The sequence below is a fragment of the Chiloscyllium plagiosum genome, chromosome 35, assembly GCF_004010195.1.
Source record: "Chiloscyllium plagiosum isolate BGI_BamShark_2017 chromosome 35, ASM401019v2, whole genome shotgun sequence".
Taxonomy (NCBI): Eukaryota; Metazoa; Chordata; class Chondrichthyes; order Orectolobiformes; family Hemiscylliidae; genus Chiloscyllium; species Chiloscyllium plagiosum.
The window spans coordinates 23,327,639-23,343,525 of NC_057744.1; the positions used below are offsets into that span (position 1 = coordinate 23,327,639).

General features: G+C 39.4%; 1 protein-coding gene across 2 annotated transcripts in view; it reads left to right on the top strand.

The window, feature by feature from the left end:
- jhy (junctional cadherin complex regulator) overlaps positions 1 to 15,887 on the top strand; it is a 98,263-nt gene that overhangs the window by 75,072 nt on the left and 7,304 nt on the right. The window contains exons 7-8 of one of the 2 annotated variants that reach the window (XM_043676816.1): positions 10,179 to 10,265; positions 13,219 to 13,356. In XM_043676816.1, the coding sequence (XP_043532751.1) occupies positions 10,179 to 10,265; positions 13,219 to 13,356 (225 nt within the window). The remainder of the gene's footprint in view (positions 1 to 10,178; positions 10,266 to 13,218; positions 13,357 to 15,887) is intronic. The other variant, XM_043676817.1, reaches the window with a different exon arrangement.

Genomic DNA, 15,887 nt, shown 5'->3' on the forward strand with positions numbered 1-15,887 from the left:
AACATTCTATAACCGATACTACCCACACCATTCTTGACCAACATTCCTCAGAACATTCTGTAAGTGGCACTCACCGGAAAGTTCTAAGACCAACATTCCTTGGAAGTTTCTATAACTGACATGCTCCAGAACCTTCAATAACTGACATTCATTGGACTGTTCCATAAATGCAACTTCTCAGAACCTTCTAAACCAACATATTCTGGAACATTTTGTAACCGACATTCCCCGGAACTTTTTATAACTGACATTCCCTGGAAGATTCGATAACCGACATTTCCCGAAACATTTTGTAACTGATGTTCCTTGGAATATTCTATAAATGACATTCCCTGGAATATTGCATAACTGACATTCCCCAGAACAAAGTTTGTGCGAAGATTTGTAGTGTACAAAATACCATGCAAGGACTGCACTAAACACTATATAGGACAAACAGGAAGACAGCTAACAATCCGCATACATGAACATCAACTAGCCACGAAACGACACGACCAGCTATCCTTAGTAGCCACACACGCAGACAACAAGCAACATGAATTCGACTGGGACAACACTACTATCATAGGGCAAGCCAGACAGAGAACAGCCAGGGAATTCCTAGAGGCATGGCATTCATCCACAAACTCCATCAACAAACACATCGACCTGGACCCAATATACCAACCACTACAGCGGACAGCTGAAACTGACAACTGGAAGCGGCAGGGACAGACCACTATAAACATCGGAGGAAACATCAAAGAAGCGCTTCTCAGGAGGCTCCCAAGCACTGATGATGTCGCCTAGCCAGGGGACGAAACGTTTGCAACAAAAACTTCCAGCTCGGCGAACAGAACCACAACATACCCCTTGTTTCATTAGAGTCAGTCTCGGTACCAGAAACTTGGCTGCTCATGCTACATTCCCCTGAGAGTTCATCCACAAACTCCATCAACAAACACATCGACCTGGACCCAATATACCAACCACTACAGCGGACAGCTGAAACTGACAACCGGAAGCGGCAGGGACAGACCACTATAAACACTGGAGGAAACATCAAAGAAGCGCTTCGCAGGAGGCTCCCAAGCATTGATGATGTCGCCTAGCCAGGGGACGAAACGTTTGCAACAAAAACTTCCAGCTCGGCGAACAGAACCACAATAACTGTTAATGCAGTGAGATAAGTATTGTTCAACAGAAGCTTTCTTTAATGAACTACTGCAAATGATCTGTAGCTCCTAACAAATATTTTATGTTTTCTGATATTTTAATAATCTTAGTATCAGTATCATTATCCTGGTTTAAAATCTTAGTGCAGCCAGAGGGCAGAGATGTTGCTTGACAACTCAAGCTCAAGTTGACTTATGTATCTGATTTAACAATTGTGCTAAATGAATGTGGGATGTTAAAGGGGTCATTTCATCAGCTTGCAAGGAATAGCTCTTAGTGCAATTTGTAAAAGCAAGGGGTGACATCTGAAACAGCTCATACTGTTATATGGTTTCAGTCAATGAAAATTGGATATGAGAAATTCTTAGTCTGCTGTTGCCAGTTATCCATTGGAATATCAAATAAAAATGTTTGCTTAAGCAAGCACGTCACCGGTCACCCTAAAACATGTATGAATGATAAATTGATGTCACTCATATATTCTTTTGGAATCTGGAGGAGGCTCGAGGTAAAGAAACTGATACCTTAGTGACCAAGCCTACAAAGGACAATGCAATTGCAGTGGAATGGGGTGTAAGTCTTATTATGCGTTCTCACTGGGAAATGTAACAAGATTTGCACTGCTCCTCAATGAGATCTACCTAATGTTAGCCTGGGCCTACACTATGCTGGTGTAGTACAACCTCTTGTAGCTGATTTCCTTGCAGTTATCACTTTATATAGTCCTTCTACCTTTCTTTGCTAACCCCTTGTCTGTCACCAGGTTAGAATTGACAGAAGGTCAGAAATCCCCTCTTAAGATTGCAGAAGATTCTTTTGTTTCCAAATGCAGCTTAAAATCAAGTAATAAGGTTTGGGACATCTCCCAATTTTGGCAGCGAATTAAACTAGATCAGGTTAAATTCTGTGTAAATAATAAAGAAAATGGCCAGCTCCCAACTTTTATCAGCTATAACTTGTGAGTGAATTGAGGAGAGAGTGCTGAATTTAATGAATATTTTATTTAAAGATTTTAAACCAGGAGTAAATTTTCTTTTTTTAAAAGCTATTATTATCATTGCTGATGTTATTACTGAATAAATCAGATCCCAGGCTGAAGCTTGTTTGATTGATCATATTTTATTTTGTTTTGTTTTAACAAACTTGTTTCTTGCTGAAACATAAGTACACAATTCTGCAGACTTTCCGTTAACAATAAACCAGAAATTAATTGTCAAAAAGAAGGAAAATGAAATGGAATAAACAAAACTATCTACTGAAAGCACAAATTCAAAGATTTTTAAACACACTGCAAAAATATAAGTTTATTAGCATACCTTTCTAAATTGTAAAGAAAAAGAACAGCTTTTTGTGTAGTATCCAAAACAAACCCCTGGTACAGTACCCCAAAACACACTTTGTCTAATGTCAATAGACACCATTGTACAGTACACACACCAGAGAACCTGTCTCAAATACTTCAGTAGGTTTAGGTCACTTGTGACTTTATAGATTTGAACTGTAGATAAATTGATGTCACTCCTGGAGCTTCTTCATGGAGCTATTTTATATTTGAGATTAAATTTATGAAGTTTTAAGAAACCTCTTCATGGTTTTATCCCAAGATTCTAGTCTGGGACTAAAATTAATTCTTCACTATATCCTTCTGATGTAAGCAGCACTGATCTATAGAGCCAATTTCATCCATTGGCTTTACAGGTATGCTCAAAACTCAAAGTCAAACTATAAGAAATCTGTCCATCTCTAAGTTATGTGTGATTCCCTCACACTTAAAGCAAACATGTTCCAGAAATTTCTAACAAACCTCGAGGCCCCATTATTTACCTTTGTGGTTCACAAAACAACCTAAAATCCATTAGTGATGCACAAAACCCATTAATTCTAAACCTCGGCCTCAGATACCTTTTTGAAACTAATCACCATGTCTACAAAAGTTACAAGCTAATTATTAACTTCAGACATACAGAAAACCCACATGTCACTAACACAAAAACCAAAAACCGAACTTATGATAAATTATATTAAAATATATATAAATCTAATAGTTCACATCATAATATAATTCTACACGTTACAGGCAAAAATTGGGCAGTAGGCAAAGATCAGACCCACTAAGAGCAATACTGTCCTATACTGCCCCTTAAAATTACCATCGAAATGTTATTTCAAGACATGAACCTTTAATTCTGCTTCTGTGCTTAAATAAAATTGAATTGTACCACGATGCAATTTACTGCAAAAGTTAAAATTACACACTTATTTTTATAGATTAATTAACTTGCAAAGATCTTCAATTAGAATTATAGTTGGACTATAGTTGTCAAGAGGGAGAAGAAGGCTTATGTTAGGATGAGACATGAAGGCTCAGTTAAGGTGCTTGCAAGTCACAAGCTATCCAGGAAAGACCTAAAGAGAAAAATAAGAAGAGCCAGGAGGGGACATCAGAAGTCATTGGCAGATAGGATCAAGGAAAACCCTAAAGCTTTCTATAGGTATATCAGGAATAAAAGAGTGATGAGAGTAAGATTAGGCCCACTCAAGGAGAGTAGTGGGAAGTTGCGCATGGAGTCCAAGGAGATAGGAGAAGTGCTAAATGAATATTTTTTGGCGATATTCACACTGAAAAAAGACAATGTTGTCAAGGTGAATACTGAGATACAGGCTACGAGACCAGATGGGATTGTGGTTCACAAGGAGGAAGTGTCAGCAATTCTGGAAAGTGTAAAAATAGATAAGTCCCCTGGGCCGGATGGGATTTATTTTAGGATTCTCTGGGAAGCCAAGGAGGAGATTGCGGAGCCTTTGGCTTTGATCTTTATGTTGTCATTGTCTACAGGAATAGTGCCAGTGGACTGGAAGATGGCAAATGTCCCCTTGTTCAAGAAGTGGAATAGAGACAACCCTGGTCATTATGGGCCAGTGAACCTTACTTCAGTTCTGGGTAAACTAAGTGTCAGAAAAGGTTATAAGAGATAAGATTTATAATCATCTAGAAAGGAATAATTTGATTAGGGATAATCAACATGTTTTTGTGAAGGGTAGGTCATGCCTTACAAGTTTCCCACAGTAGGCTATTGCACAAAATACAGAGGCAGGGGATTGAGTGTGATTTAGCGGTTTGGATCAGAAATTGGCTAGCTGAAAGAAGGTAGAGTGTTGTGGTTGATGGGAAATGTTCATCCTGGAGGTTAATTACTCGTGGTGTACTGCAAGGATCTGTTTTGGGTCCACTGCTGTTTGTCATTTTTATGAATGACCTGGAAGAGGGCGCAGAAGGTTAGTAAACTTATGGATGACACTAAAGTCAGTGGAGTTGTGACAGTGCCAAAGGATGTTGCAGGTTACAGAGGGACATAGAAAAGCTGCAGAGCTGGGCTGAGAGGTGGCAAATGGAGTTTAATGTGGAAAAGTGTGAGGTAATTCACTTTGGAAGAAGCAACAGGAATAAAGAGTACTGGGCTAATGGAAAGATTCTTTGCAGTGAAAATGAGCAGAGAGATCTTGGTGTCCATGTACATAGATCCCTGAACGTTGCCACCCAGGTTGATAGGGTTGTTAAGAAAGCATACTTTGTGTTAGCTTTTATTGGTAGAGGGATTGGGTTTTGAGCCATGAGGTCATGTTGCAGCTGTACAAAACTATTGTGCAGCCGCACTTGGAGTATTGCATACAGTTCTGGTCATTGCATTATAGGTAGGATGTGAAAGCTTTGGAAATGGTTCAGAGGTGATTTACTAGGATGTTACCTGGTATAAAAGGAAGGTTGTACAAGGAAAGGCTGAGGGAATTGAGGCTGTTTTCATTTGAGAGAAGAAGGTTGAGAGATCTCTCAATTGAGACATATAAGATAATCAGAGGGTTAAATAGGATGGACAGTGAGAGCCTTTTTCCTCAGATGGTAATGGCCAGCTCGAGGGGACATAGCTTTAAATTAAGGGGTGATAGTTATAGGACATGTCAGAGGTAGTTTCTTTACTCAGAAAGTAACAGGGGCGTGGAACGCCCTGCCTGCATCAGTAGTAGACTTGCCAATTTTAAGGGCATTTAAATGGTCATTGGATAAACATATGGATAAAAATGGAATGGTGTAGGATACATCGGCTTCAGATTGCTTCCACAAGTCGACGCAACATTGAGGGCCAAAGGGCCTGTACTGCGCTGTAATGTTCTATGTTCTAACTTTATGTGATTTTAGCAACATGGTTATGAAATGTTATGTTTTCATGTATGCCTCTAATTCTAAATTTGCATATGAGAGTACAATCTCTGCCATGTTTGTTTCCCTGAGATAATAGATGTAGTCAGGCATCCAAGTAATTTGTAAATGTGTAATCTGATTCAGTCGGCAATTATAAACATTCAAGCTTTGCTTTCATAGTTCATGGTGTAGTCTGAACGCCTCAGTGAGATTAGTGCTTTGTAATGGTTTCTAGTCGTTCTTTGACTGCACTATAAAATCCAGTCAGTGGCAGGGCCCTGAACATGCAGCTATTTTGTTAATAAATGCAGTATACTTTTGTCAAATCAATAATCTGTTTACATTAAAAAGAATTAAAGGTCTATTTATTCTATAGTTTGAAGTGATGCTGACAGTGGAGCTCAGAATCACTCAACCGATGTTAACTGAGATTTAGATGGATCAACATCCTTTTTATCTTGAATGGCAATTAAGACTAGTATTTTCTGTTTACTCTCATAGGGAAGATTTTCACGATGTAGCTTGAACATTGCAGATTATCAGTGAAGTAACTGGTAAAGAATTAAAGAGATTCGCAGAGCCAATACCACGCACACACTTAAAAGTTACCTTAAAGCTCCAATACTGACGTTGTAACCATAAGTAATAGTTTTGTAGTTTTGTGCTGTGCATTTTGTGTATTGCCAGCTGACTGCCCTGCAGACTGGTTTTAGGGATTAGTCACTGACTATTGAACAAATCTGTCTGATTCATCCATCCCCCCTAGTGCTGTAATAATTGTTTCCCTTTGTGTTTGCTAATTTTGTCAGATCTATGCCTCTGAGGTATTTGATCACTAAACAAAATGTGGTAATCTTATCAGTAAATTGTGTAAGTGTGGGTAGAAGAGGTTCTGATACATATTGAACAATAGCTAAAGTTTGCACCACCCCCATTTTCACTAGGCTCAGTCCTCACACTCTTAAAAAAAAGATGTAAACTTAGAATTAGAGGCATGCATGAAACATAACATTTGATAACCATGTTGTGAAATGTCGACTTCAGTCAAATTGACATTTAAAATTTACCTGCAGACGTGACACATTTGAAAAAAGGACCTCATTTTCTCATCAAAACCCTAAATCACATCTGACCAGAGGTGTGTGTATTTGCCTCTTTAACTCATTTATGCTATGCATTTTTACATATTGTCTACAGTTCTCTTATAATCAGAACGATGAAGTTTATTTTGATTTCCCTCAATCTAACTTCATTTTTTATTTGTGACCTACTCTTTTGAATTTTGGATTTTCTCTGTGAGTTTGAATTCTTCACCGTAGTGAACAGTTTTCTAGAATTAATGTTCTCAATCCCTTCACAATCTTCTAAATTTTTAATCAAAACATCTTCGAGACTCCTCCAATGAAAGCAAAAGCAATTTATGCTAACTTCCTTGTGCCTAAATTCCATAATATCCACTCTTGATTTGCAATAATTTAGGAGGGGAATCTTTAGAATTGAATGCTACCTGGTCCAGTTGCTAGATCTCTCTACCACATTCAAGTATAATCAATAGTTCCTCTTTCATGGATTGTAACATTTTATTTTATTGTCTAGGTGACTCCATGACGTGTACAAAAGCTGAAAATATTTTATTCTTCCTGAGTAACTCTTTATCCTGGTTGAAAACATCCATGTTTTATATTCTGTCTGTGCCTCTTCTGGTTTTTCAAAAGCACCCCTAGCCAAAAGAATCACTGCCTATAGTACTGGTATAAATTACCTCCTTCTGCAAACTCGGCTCAGAATAGGGTTGATTATTAGATAGGCAATGTGTTTTATATTCTGGATCAGTGGTGCTGGAAGAGCACAGCAAGTCAGGCAGCATCCAACGAGCAGCGAAATCGACGTTTCGGGCAAAAGCCAGTAACAGGACGTGTTCTCCCCTCAGTTCTTGTGGAATTGAATGGTTTCTCAGTTTCATTTGTAGATTACAGTAATTGCATAATAAAGAATACATTTGCTTTGCCATATTTATACTAAAAGTAAAATCTTTGCTTTCATATAAAAGAAATCATAATACTAGTTCATTTAATCATGAATAAAATTTTAGGTAAATCCCAATATGTCCCTGTCTTAAAATCCCTCCACAGCCTCGCCACAGCTTAACTTACAAATTTCTCCTGTACTATAGACCTTCCCACATAATTGATTTCAACTTAAAAATTTTAAGCAATTTGCCTTGTCTCCATCTTGCCCCTAACAGCTTAGGATTCAGCTATTGTGGCAAGGGGCTCAGTGGTTAGCACTGCTGCCTCACAGCACTAGGGTCCTGGGTTCGATTCCCGCCTGTCTGTGTGGAGTTTGTACATTCTCCCTGTGTCTGCGTGGATTTCCTCTGGGTGCTCCAGTTTCCTCCCACAATCCAAAGATGTGCACGTCAGGTGAATAGGCCATACTAAATTGCCCGTAGTGTTAGGTTCGTTAGTCAGGGTAAATATAGGGGAATGGGTTTGGGTGGGTTTCTCTTCGGAGGGGCAGTGTGGACTAGTTGGGCTGAAGGGCCTGTTTCCACACTGTAAAGAATCTAATATCATCAGTTTTTCTCTTCACATTAAAAACTACTTCAAAATTCATTCTTTGACTAAGTTGCTCTCTCTTAACTTTTTATCTACTTTGTGAAGTACTTTCCACCACTAACATCACATATAACCTCAATTTCTAGCTATTTGAAACTGATCAGCAAGGTGAAATGTACCAGAATCATGATATTATGTCCTTTGCTGGTCTGGAAGCATAAACAGGTTAAGCTACTTTTTGGATGTAGGTTTACTCGCTGAGCTGAAAGGTTCATTTCCAGATGTTTTGTTACTTTACTAGGTAACATCTTCAGTGGACCTCATACGAAGCAATGCTGAAAATTCCTGCTTTATTTATATGTTTGGGTTTCTTTGGGTTGGTGATGTCATTTCCTGTGGTGAAGTCATTTCCTAGTCCTTTTCTCGGGGGTGATAGATGGGGTCTAACTCGATGTGTTTGTTGATAGTGTTCTGGTTGGAATGCCATGCTTGGAATTCCAACCAGAACTCTATCAACAAACACATCGAGTTAGTCCCCATCTACCACCCCCTGAGAAAAGGACCAGGAAATGACTCCACCACAGGAAATAACATCACCAACACAAAGAAACCCAAACATATAAATAGAAAGCAGGATGTTTCAGTATTGCTTTGAATGAGGTCCACTGAAGATGTTACCTAGTAAGGTAACAAAATGTCTGGAAATGAACCTTTCAGCTCAGCAAGCAAGCCTACATCTAAAATCTCAACCTGAGCAACAAATCTTCTCAAAATTCGCTAAGCTACTTTTTATTTGAACAACCACAGTTTGGGTCAACTTTCATCATTCATTGGTGTAGTCTTGATGACTTAGAATGAAGAACAGTTCCAGATATCTGTGCCTCAATGAGGAATAACTTGAGAGACACATGTTCTTTCGTTATGTTTTAATTATTTATGTAGCTTATGGAGAATAAGAAACAAGGGGGGAATATCAAATAATTATTTCTGTAGTCATTAAAACAAAACCAAAATGCTGTGGATGTTGGAAATGTGAAATAAAAACAGCGCTGGGAAAATTTCTACAGCTCTGGTAGCATCTGTGGAGATAAATAGACTTAATGGCATGATGACTCAGTAGTTAGCACTGCTACCTCACAGCACCAGGGATCCAGGTTCAAATACATGCCCTGGTGACTGTGTGGAATTTGCACATTCTCTCTGTGACTGTGTGAGTTTCCTCCCACAGTCCAAAGGTGGCCATGATGTGGAGTTGGACTTGGGTAGGCAAAACCAGAAGTTAATAACAAAATACAGACCAACTCTCTCTTCCTTTTTGAAATAGCTATATTTGACTGAAAATATTATTGAATCCCTACTGTGCGAAAGCAGGCTATTCAGAGTCCACACCAACCCTCTGAAGACCATCCCACACAAATCCACCCCATCCTGTAACCCTCCATTTACCCATGGCTAATCCACTTAGGCTGTACACCTTTGGAATTAATTAGAAGTCACATGACACCAGGTTATAGTCCAACAGATTTATTCAAAATCACAAGCTTTTGGAGTGCTGGTCTTTTGTCAGTTTTTAATCTGTCAGTAATATTTTAAGTCAAATATGGCCATTTCAAAACTGGAGAGAGAGCTGGTCTACATTCTATTATTAAACACCTACACTTGACCTATCTCACTTCACTACAAACATTACTATTACTACCTTTGAGGAGAAAGTGAGGGCTGCAGATGCTGGAGATCAGAGCTGAAAATGTGTTGCTGGAAAAGCGCAGCAGGTCAGGCAGCATCCAAGGAACAGGAGAATCGACGTTTCGGACATAAGCCCTTCTTCAGGAAGAAGGGCTTATGCCTGAAACGTCGATTCTCCTGTTCCTTGGATGCTGCCTGACCTGCTGCGCTTTTCCAGCAACACATTTTCAGCTATTACTACCTTTGCCTTATGTTCTTATCTCTAACCTCCCTTGCCCTCTAATCTTCCCCTGACCTTCCTTCTGTTCCACTTGCTACTTCCCACCTTTGTCTACAGAATAACATCCATCACTTTTCCACTTTTCTAGTCCCAAAAAAGAGTCATGTTGGACTCAAAAAATTATCTCTGGCTCTCCACAGATGCTGCCAGACCTGCAGAGTCTTCTCAGCCCTTTTTATCTTTTATATCCACTCTGTTTTACAATTTCTACAACTTCAAGTGCAACCTTTACAGCATATCAGCTGGTATAAAATAGTTAAGGAAACTTTGTTGATTTCTATGCCATTTTTTTCCTATTTAGCCCTACACATTGAGAGATTATAAGAGTTTAAAACAGGATGTGAAACTTGGAGGTTTGGGACCAGACTATAAATCTGCTCAAGAAAAGGCAAGTGCTTTCAGCTTTTGTGTTCATATTAAGATAGGTCAGGGAGTTATTTGAAATGGAGCTTTCCAAACATTTCCCACTGTAATCTGGATGTTTCCAGCTCCTCCTTAAATATGGAGGTCTAATACTGTAATTATGTTCCAAATTTCCATTTTAACTTGTAGCCTGAGCAAGAAGCCAGTGGTGCTTTTCCTAACAGTAAACCTGTTGGGAACAACAGCCAAGGACAAAGAAGATCTAGCCATGTTTGTATTTTGTTTTAGTCTCCTCGTGTGCTGAAGAACTAGGTGTGTTCCTAAAGGTTCCTCAAGGAAACTTTGGGCCGCTCTTCCCTAGACCCTTCCAATTATATGATGTTTACATTTCTGGAGCTCTCCTATGTGGGCAGATTTTCCTTTTGAACACTATTGGTTGGCTTCCTGCTGTCTCTTAAGTTCAGAATCCAGGCTACGATTCCTGCTGGTTTTGAGTGGGAATGTGACCTTGCATCAAATCCTCTTAATGATGTTATTTAGAATAACACAACGTCTGGTTTCTCTGGTAGTACTGGGCATTTTGTACAAAACACAATGTCAGGAACAAACTGCAAGACATAGAAAAGTGACAACCCTGCCTTTGTCTCTGACATAGAAACATAGAAGATTCAAGCAGAAGTAGGTCATTCAACCCTTTGAGACTGCTCTGCCATTCAACATAATCATGACTGATCATTGAGCTCAAGATTCTAATCCTGCCCTCCTTCCCTATTTCCTTGGATCTCTTTTAGCCACAAGGGCTACCTCCTTAGATCTATATCTATCTCCTTCTTGAAAGTACATGTTTTGGTCTTAACTATTTCTCTGGTGAGTTTCACAGGTTCAGCACTCTCTGAGTGAAGAAGTTTCTCCTCGTCTTGGTCCTTAAGTATTTACCCCGATCCTTAAACTATGATTCTGGACACCTCTACCATCAGAAACATGCTTCCTGCATCTAACCTGTCTAGTCATGTGAGAATTTTGTGGCTTTCTATGAGATCCCTGTAATTCTTCTAATCTCCAGTTAATACAATCCAAACTGACTCAATTTCTCCTCAAACATCAGTCTTATCATTCCAAAATCAATATGGCAAACCTTCACTGCACTCCCTCTATAGCAAGACCCATCCTTCCTCAGATAAGGAGACCAAAACTGCACACAATCTAGGTATAGCCTCATAATGCCCTGTGGTAAAAACAATGACTGCAGATGCTGGAAACCAGATTCTGGATCAGTGGTGCTGGAAGAGCACAGCAGTTCAGGCAGCATCCAATGCTCGTTGGATGCTGCCTTGAACTGCTGTGCTCTTCCAGCATCGCTGATCCAGAATCATAATGCCCTGTATAATTCCAGTACTTGAATCCTGTCGTTGTGCAAACCAACATGCAGATAGCCAGTTTTACTGCTTGCTGCACCTTTGCACTTACTTCCAGCAACAGGTGCATGAGACCATCAGAGTGTCATGGAACACTCCTCTCTTTCAATATACAGTCATTCAAATAATAATCCTTCCCTTTTTTTCTACCAAAGTTTACAATCTCACATTTATCTACATTATACTGAATGTGTCATACTTTTGCACACTCACTGAGCCTGTCCAAATCACACTGCAACATCTCTATATCCTCCTCACAGCTCACTCTTCCACCCAGTTCTGTGTTACCTGCAAATTTGGAGGAATTATATTTTGTTCCCTCATCTAAATCATTAACATATATTATGCAGTATCCCACTAATCACAGCCGTTGAAAAAAAAGACATTTAGTCACACTCTTTGTTTTCCTCTCTGCTAACCAACTCTATGTCCACCTCAATACACTACACACAATCCCATGTGCTTTAGTTTTATGCATTAATGTCTTTTGATGGTCTTCTTTGAAAACCTTCTGAAAGTTCAAATATACCACATCCACTGGCTCACCGATCAACTCTACTAGTTACATCCTCATAGAATTTTAGTAGATTTGTCAAGAATGATTTCCCTTTTGTAAACCCATACTGATGCATCTGATTCTACCACTCTTCTCTCCGTGCTATACTGCAAAATCCTTGACAGTGGGCTCTAACATCTTCCCCAGTACATACATCAGACCCACTGGTCTATATTTCCCTGTTTTCTCTCTATATCTTTTTAATTAGTGGAATTACATTAGCTATCCTCCAATATGTAGGAACTGTTCCAGAGTCTAAAGAATCTCGGAAGATGACCACCAATGCATCCACTATTTCGAGGGTCACTTCTTTAAATACTCTGCAAACTAAGTTTCTGGCCCTGGGGATTTATCAGCCTTCAATCCCATCAATTTGTCCAACACTATTTCTCTACTAATACAGATTTGCTTCAGTTCCTCCCTCTCACTAAACCCTGTGCTACCCATAACTTCTGGTATGTTATTCATGTCCAAGACAGAAGTGAAGTATGGAGTTAGTTCATTAGATATTTCTTGTCCTCCATTATAAATTCCCTCTTTTCTGACTGTAAAGGATCCATATTAGTTTTCACCAATCTTTTTTCTCTCAATAATACCTATAGAACCTTTTAGAGTAAATTCTTATGTTCCCCACAGGTTTACTCCCATACTTATTTTCCCCTTCTAAACCAATCCCTTTTCTTTTGTTCTATCTTCTAAACTGCTTCCAATCCTCAAGTGCTTTTTTTTCTTGCCAATTTACATGCCTCTTTTTTGCATCTGATACTAGCTTTAATTTCCCTTGAAAACCATGGTTTGGCTACTGTTCTCTTTGTGTCAAACAAGAATAAATTGTTTTTGTGGTTCACCCGTTTGGACTTTGAATGTTTGCCGTTGCTACCCAGTCATTTCTTTCAGTAACGTTTCCCAATCCACCATCACCATCATAGCTCTTCCATCAGCCAGAAACAAGTTTATTTTTTCATTCCACTTCTGCAGTTGATATTTGTTTTTGTGCCTTTGTTCAGACAGAGAAAATGAAACGACAAAAGGAATATGCAACACAAGTTAAAAGCCAGAACATGAAACCTTGCTCCAAACCATCCCCATCTCAGCTTAAACCTCCTCCAGGCATTGAAAACAAGACAAATTCTCGGCGGAAATTGGTGCGTAAAAAAGAAAAGCAAACAGCCTTGTATCACTATCATAACAATGTATGATTTGGGATAACAGTGTTATGAAAATAAGATTTTGCAATTAAAGTAGCGATACAGGAAATCATAGAAACACTTAAAACATTGAAATGCTATTAATTTATTTTAACTGAATCTCAAAACGCACACGAAGTCATTGCATCTGATTTTTTTTTAATTTTGCGAATTTCTTTTTGATGAATGCCATAGGTGAGATTTCAGATCATTTGCATCTTTGTGCTTTTAGTGCTCAAAAGTGGCATCCATAAGCATGCACAATTCTTGATGAATTGTGCCAAATGATATCCAACTCAAGTACGCAGTGAACTGCCAGTAGGAATCTGCAAGACAGGCAATTCATAACAATATTCAGCATCAAGTGCTGATTTGACATCAGCATGCCATTTAGAGCTCAATGCTTCAGCCACTAGACGTTGGAAATGCTCATTTGATCCCTCCATATCAGAACTAATGTACGATTTGACACCTGCATGATCTATGCCGTTTGTTCTATCTAAAGGCCTTATTCTCATTGTCTCACACTGCAAAATTCTGCCTCTTGTTATCTGCAGTGTATTGGTAAATAACCTGGTAGCTGCAAACAAGAAATCAATATTGATATATTTCCATCATTTCTGTTCTTTTGCAATTCCTCCATTTGCTGTCTTAGTTGCACCTCTTTGGGAGCTGAGAGGAGAAAGGAACGAGGATACATTTCTGATATGGAGAGGGTTTGGTGGGTTCACGCCTATCTGCAGATTGTAAATTAAAAGAAAGTACTGGATGATAGGTCCATTGTTGGGATGTTTCATGTGGTCAATGGGAAATTAGATGTGAAATGATAATTGACAAAGAAAACAAATCTGTAAAGAGATCTCAGTTATCTGTAAGAATAATAGGTTGGTTATGGTAAGGGATTTTAACTTTCCAAACACAGACTAGGACTGCCATAGTGTTAAAGGTTTAGGTGGAGAGGAATTTTTAAGTGTGTACAAGAAAATTTTCTGATTCAGTATGTGGATGTACTTACTAGAGAAGGTGCAAAACTTGACCTACTCTTGGGAAATAAGACAGGGCAGGTGACTGAGGGGAGCACTTTGGAGCCATTGACCATAATTCTATTTGTTTTAAAATAGTGATTGAAAAGGATAGACCAGACTTAAAAGTTTAAGTTCTAAATTGGAGGAAGGCTAATTTTGACATTATTATGCAAGAACTTCCAAAAGTTGACTTGGGGGCAGAAGTTCGCAGGTAATGAGATGGCTGGAAAGTGGGAAGCCTTCAGAAATAAGATAACTAGAGTCCAGAGACAGTATATTCTGGACTGGCTGGTAGGTGTAGGGAATGTTGGATGACTAAAGAAATTGAGGGTTTGGTTATAAAAAAAAGGAAGCCTATTGTCACATCTCGACAGGTCAGATCAAGAGAATCATTAGAAGAATGTAAAGGCAGTGGGAGTGTACTTAGGAGGGAAATCAGGAGGGCAAAAAAAGAATATGAGATAGCTTTGACAAATAGTTTAAAGAGAAACCGAAGGGTTTTTACATTTACATTAAGGTCAAAAGGGTAGCTAGGGAGAGAATAAGGCCCCTCAAAAGATCAGCAAGGCAGCCTTTGCATGGAGACGCAGGAGATTTTACTGTGGAAAAGGACATGGAAGGTATAGAATGTAGGGAAATAGATGGTGACATCTTGCAAAATGTCCATATTACAGAGGAGGAAGTGCTGGATGTCTTGAAATGCATAAAAGTAGTTTAATCCCCATAGAACTCACAGGAAGATAGACAAGTGATTGCTGGGCTCCTTGCTGAGATACTTGTATCATCAATAGTCACAGGTGAGGTGCCGGAAGACTGGAGGTTGGCTAATGTGGTGCCACTATTTAAGAAAGGTGGTGAGGACAAGCTAGGGAACTATTGACCGGTGATCTTGATGTCGGTAGTGGGCAAGTTATTGGAGGGAATCCTGAGGGACAGGATGTACATGTATTTGGAAAGGCAAGGACTGATTAGGGATAGTCAACATGGCTTTGTGTGTGGGATATCAGTCTCACAAACTTGATTGAGTTTTTTGAGGAAGTAACAAAGAGGATTGATGAGGGCAGAGCGGTAGACGTGATCTATATGGACTTCCGTAAGGTGTTCAATAAGGTTAAAAAGGTAAAAACAAGGACTGCAGATGCTGGAAACCAGTTTCTAGATTACAGTGGTGCTGTACAGCCTGGTGCTGTACAGGCAGCATCCGAGGAGCAGGAAAATTGATGTTTTGGGCAAAAGCTCTTCATCAGGAATAGAGGCAGAGTGCCTGCATGGTATCATCGTATCATCCATCGTCATTTCCACCACCTCCAAACGGACCCCACCACCAGGGATATATTTCCATCCCCTCCCCTATCAGCATTCCGAAAAGACCACTCCCTCCGTGACTCCCTCGTCAGGTCCACACCCCCCACCAACCCAACCTCCACTCCCCGCACCTTCCCCTGCAACCGCAAGAAATGCAAA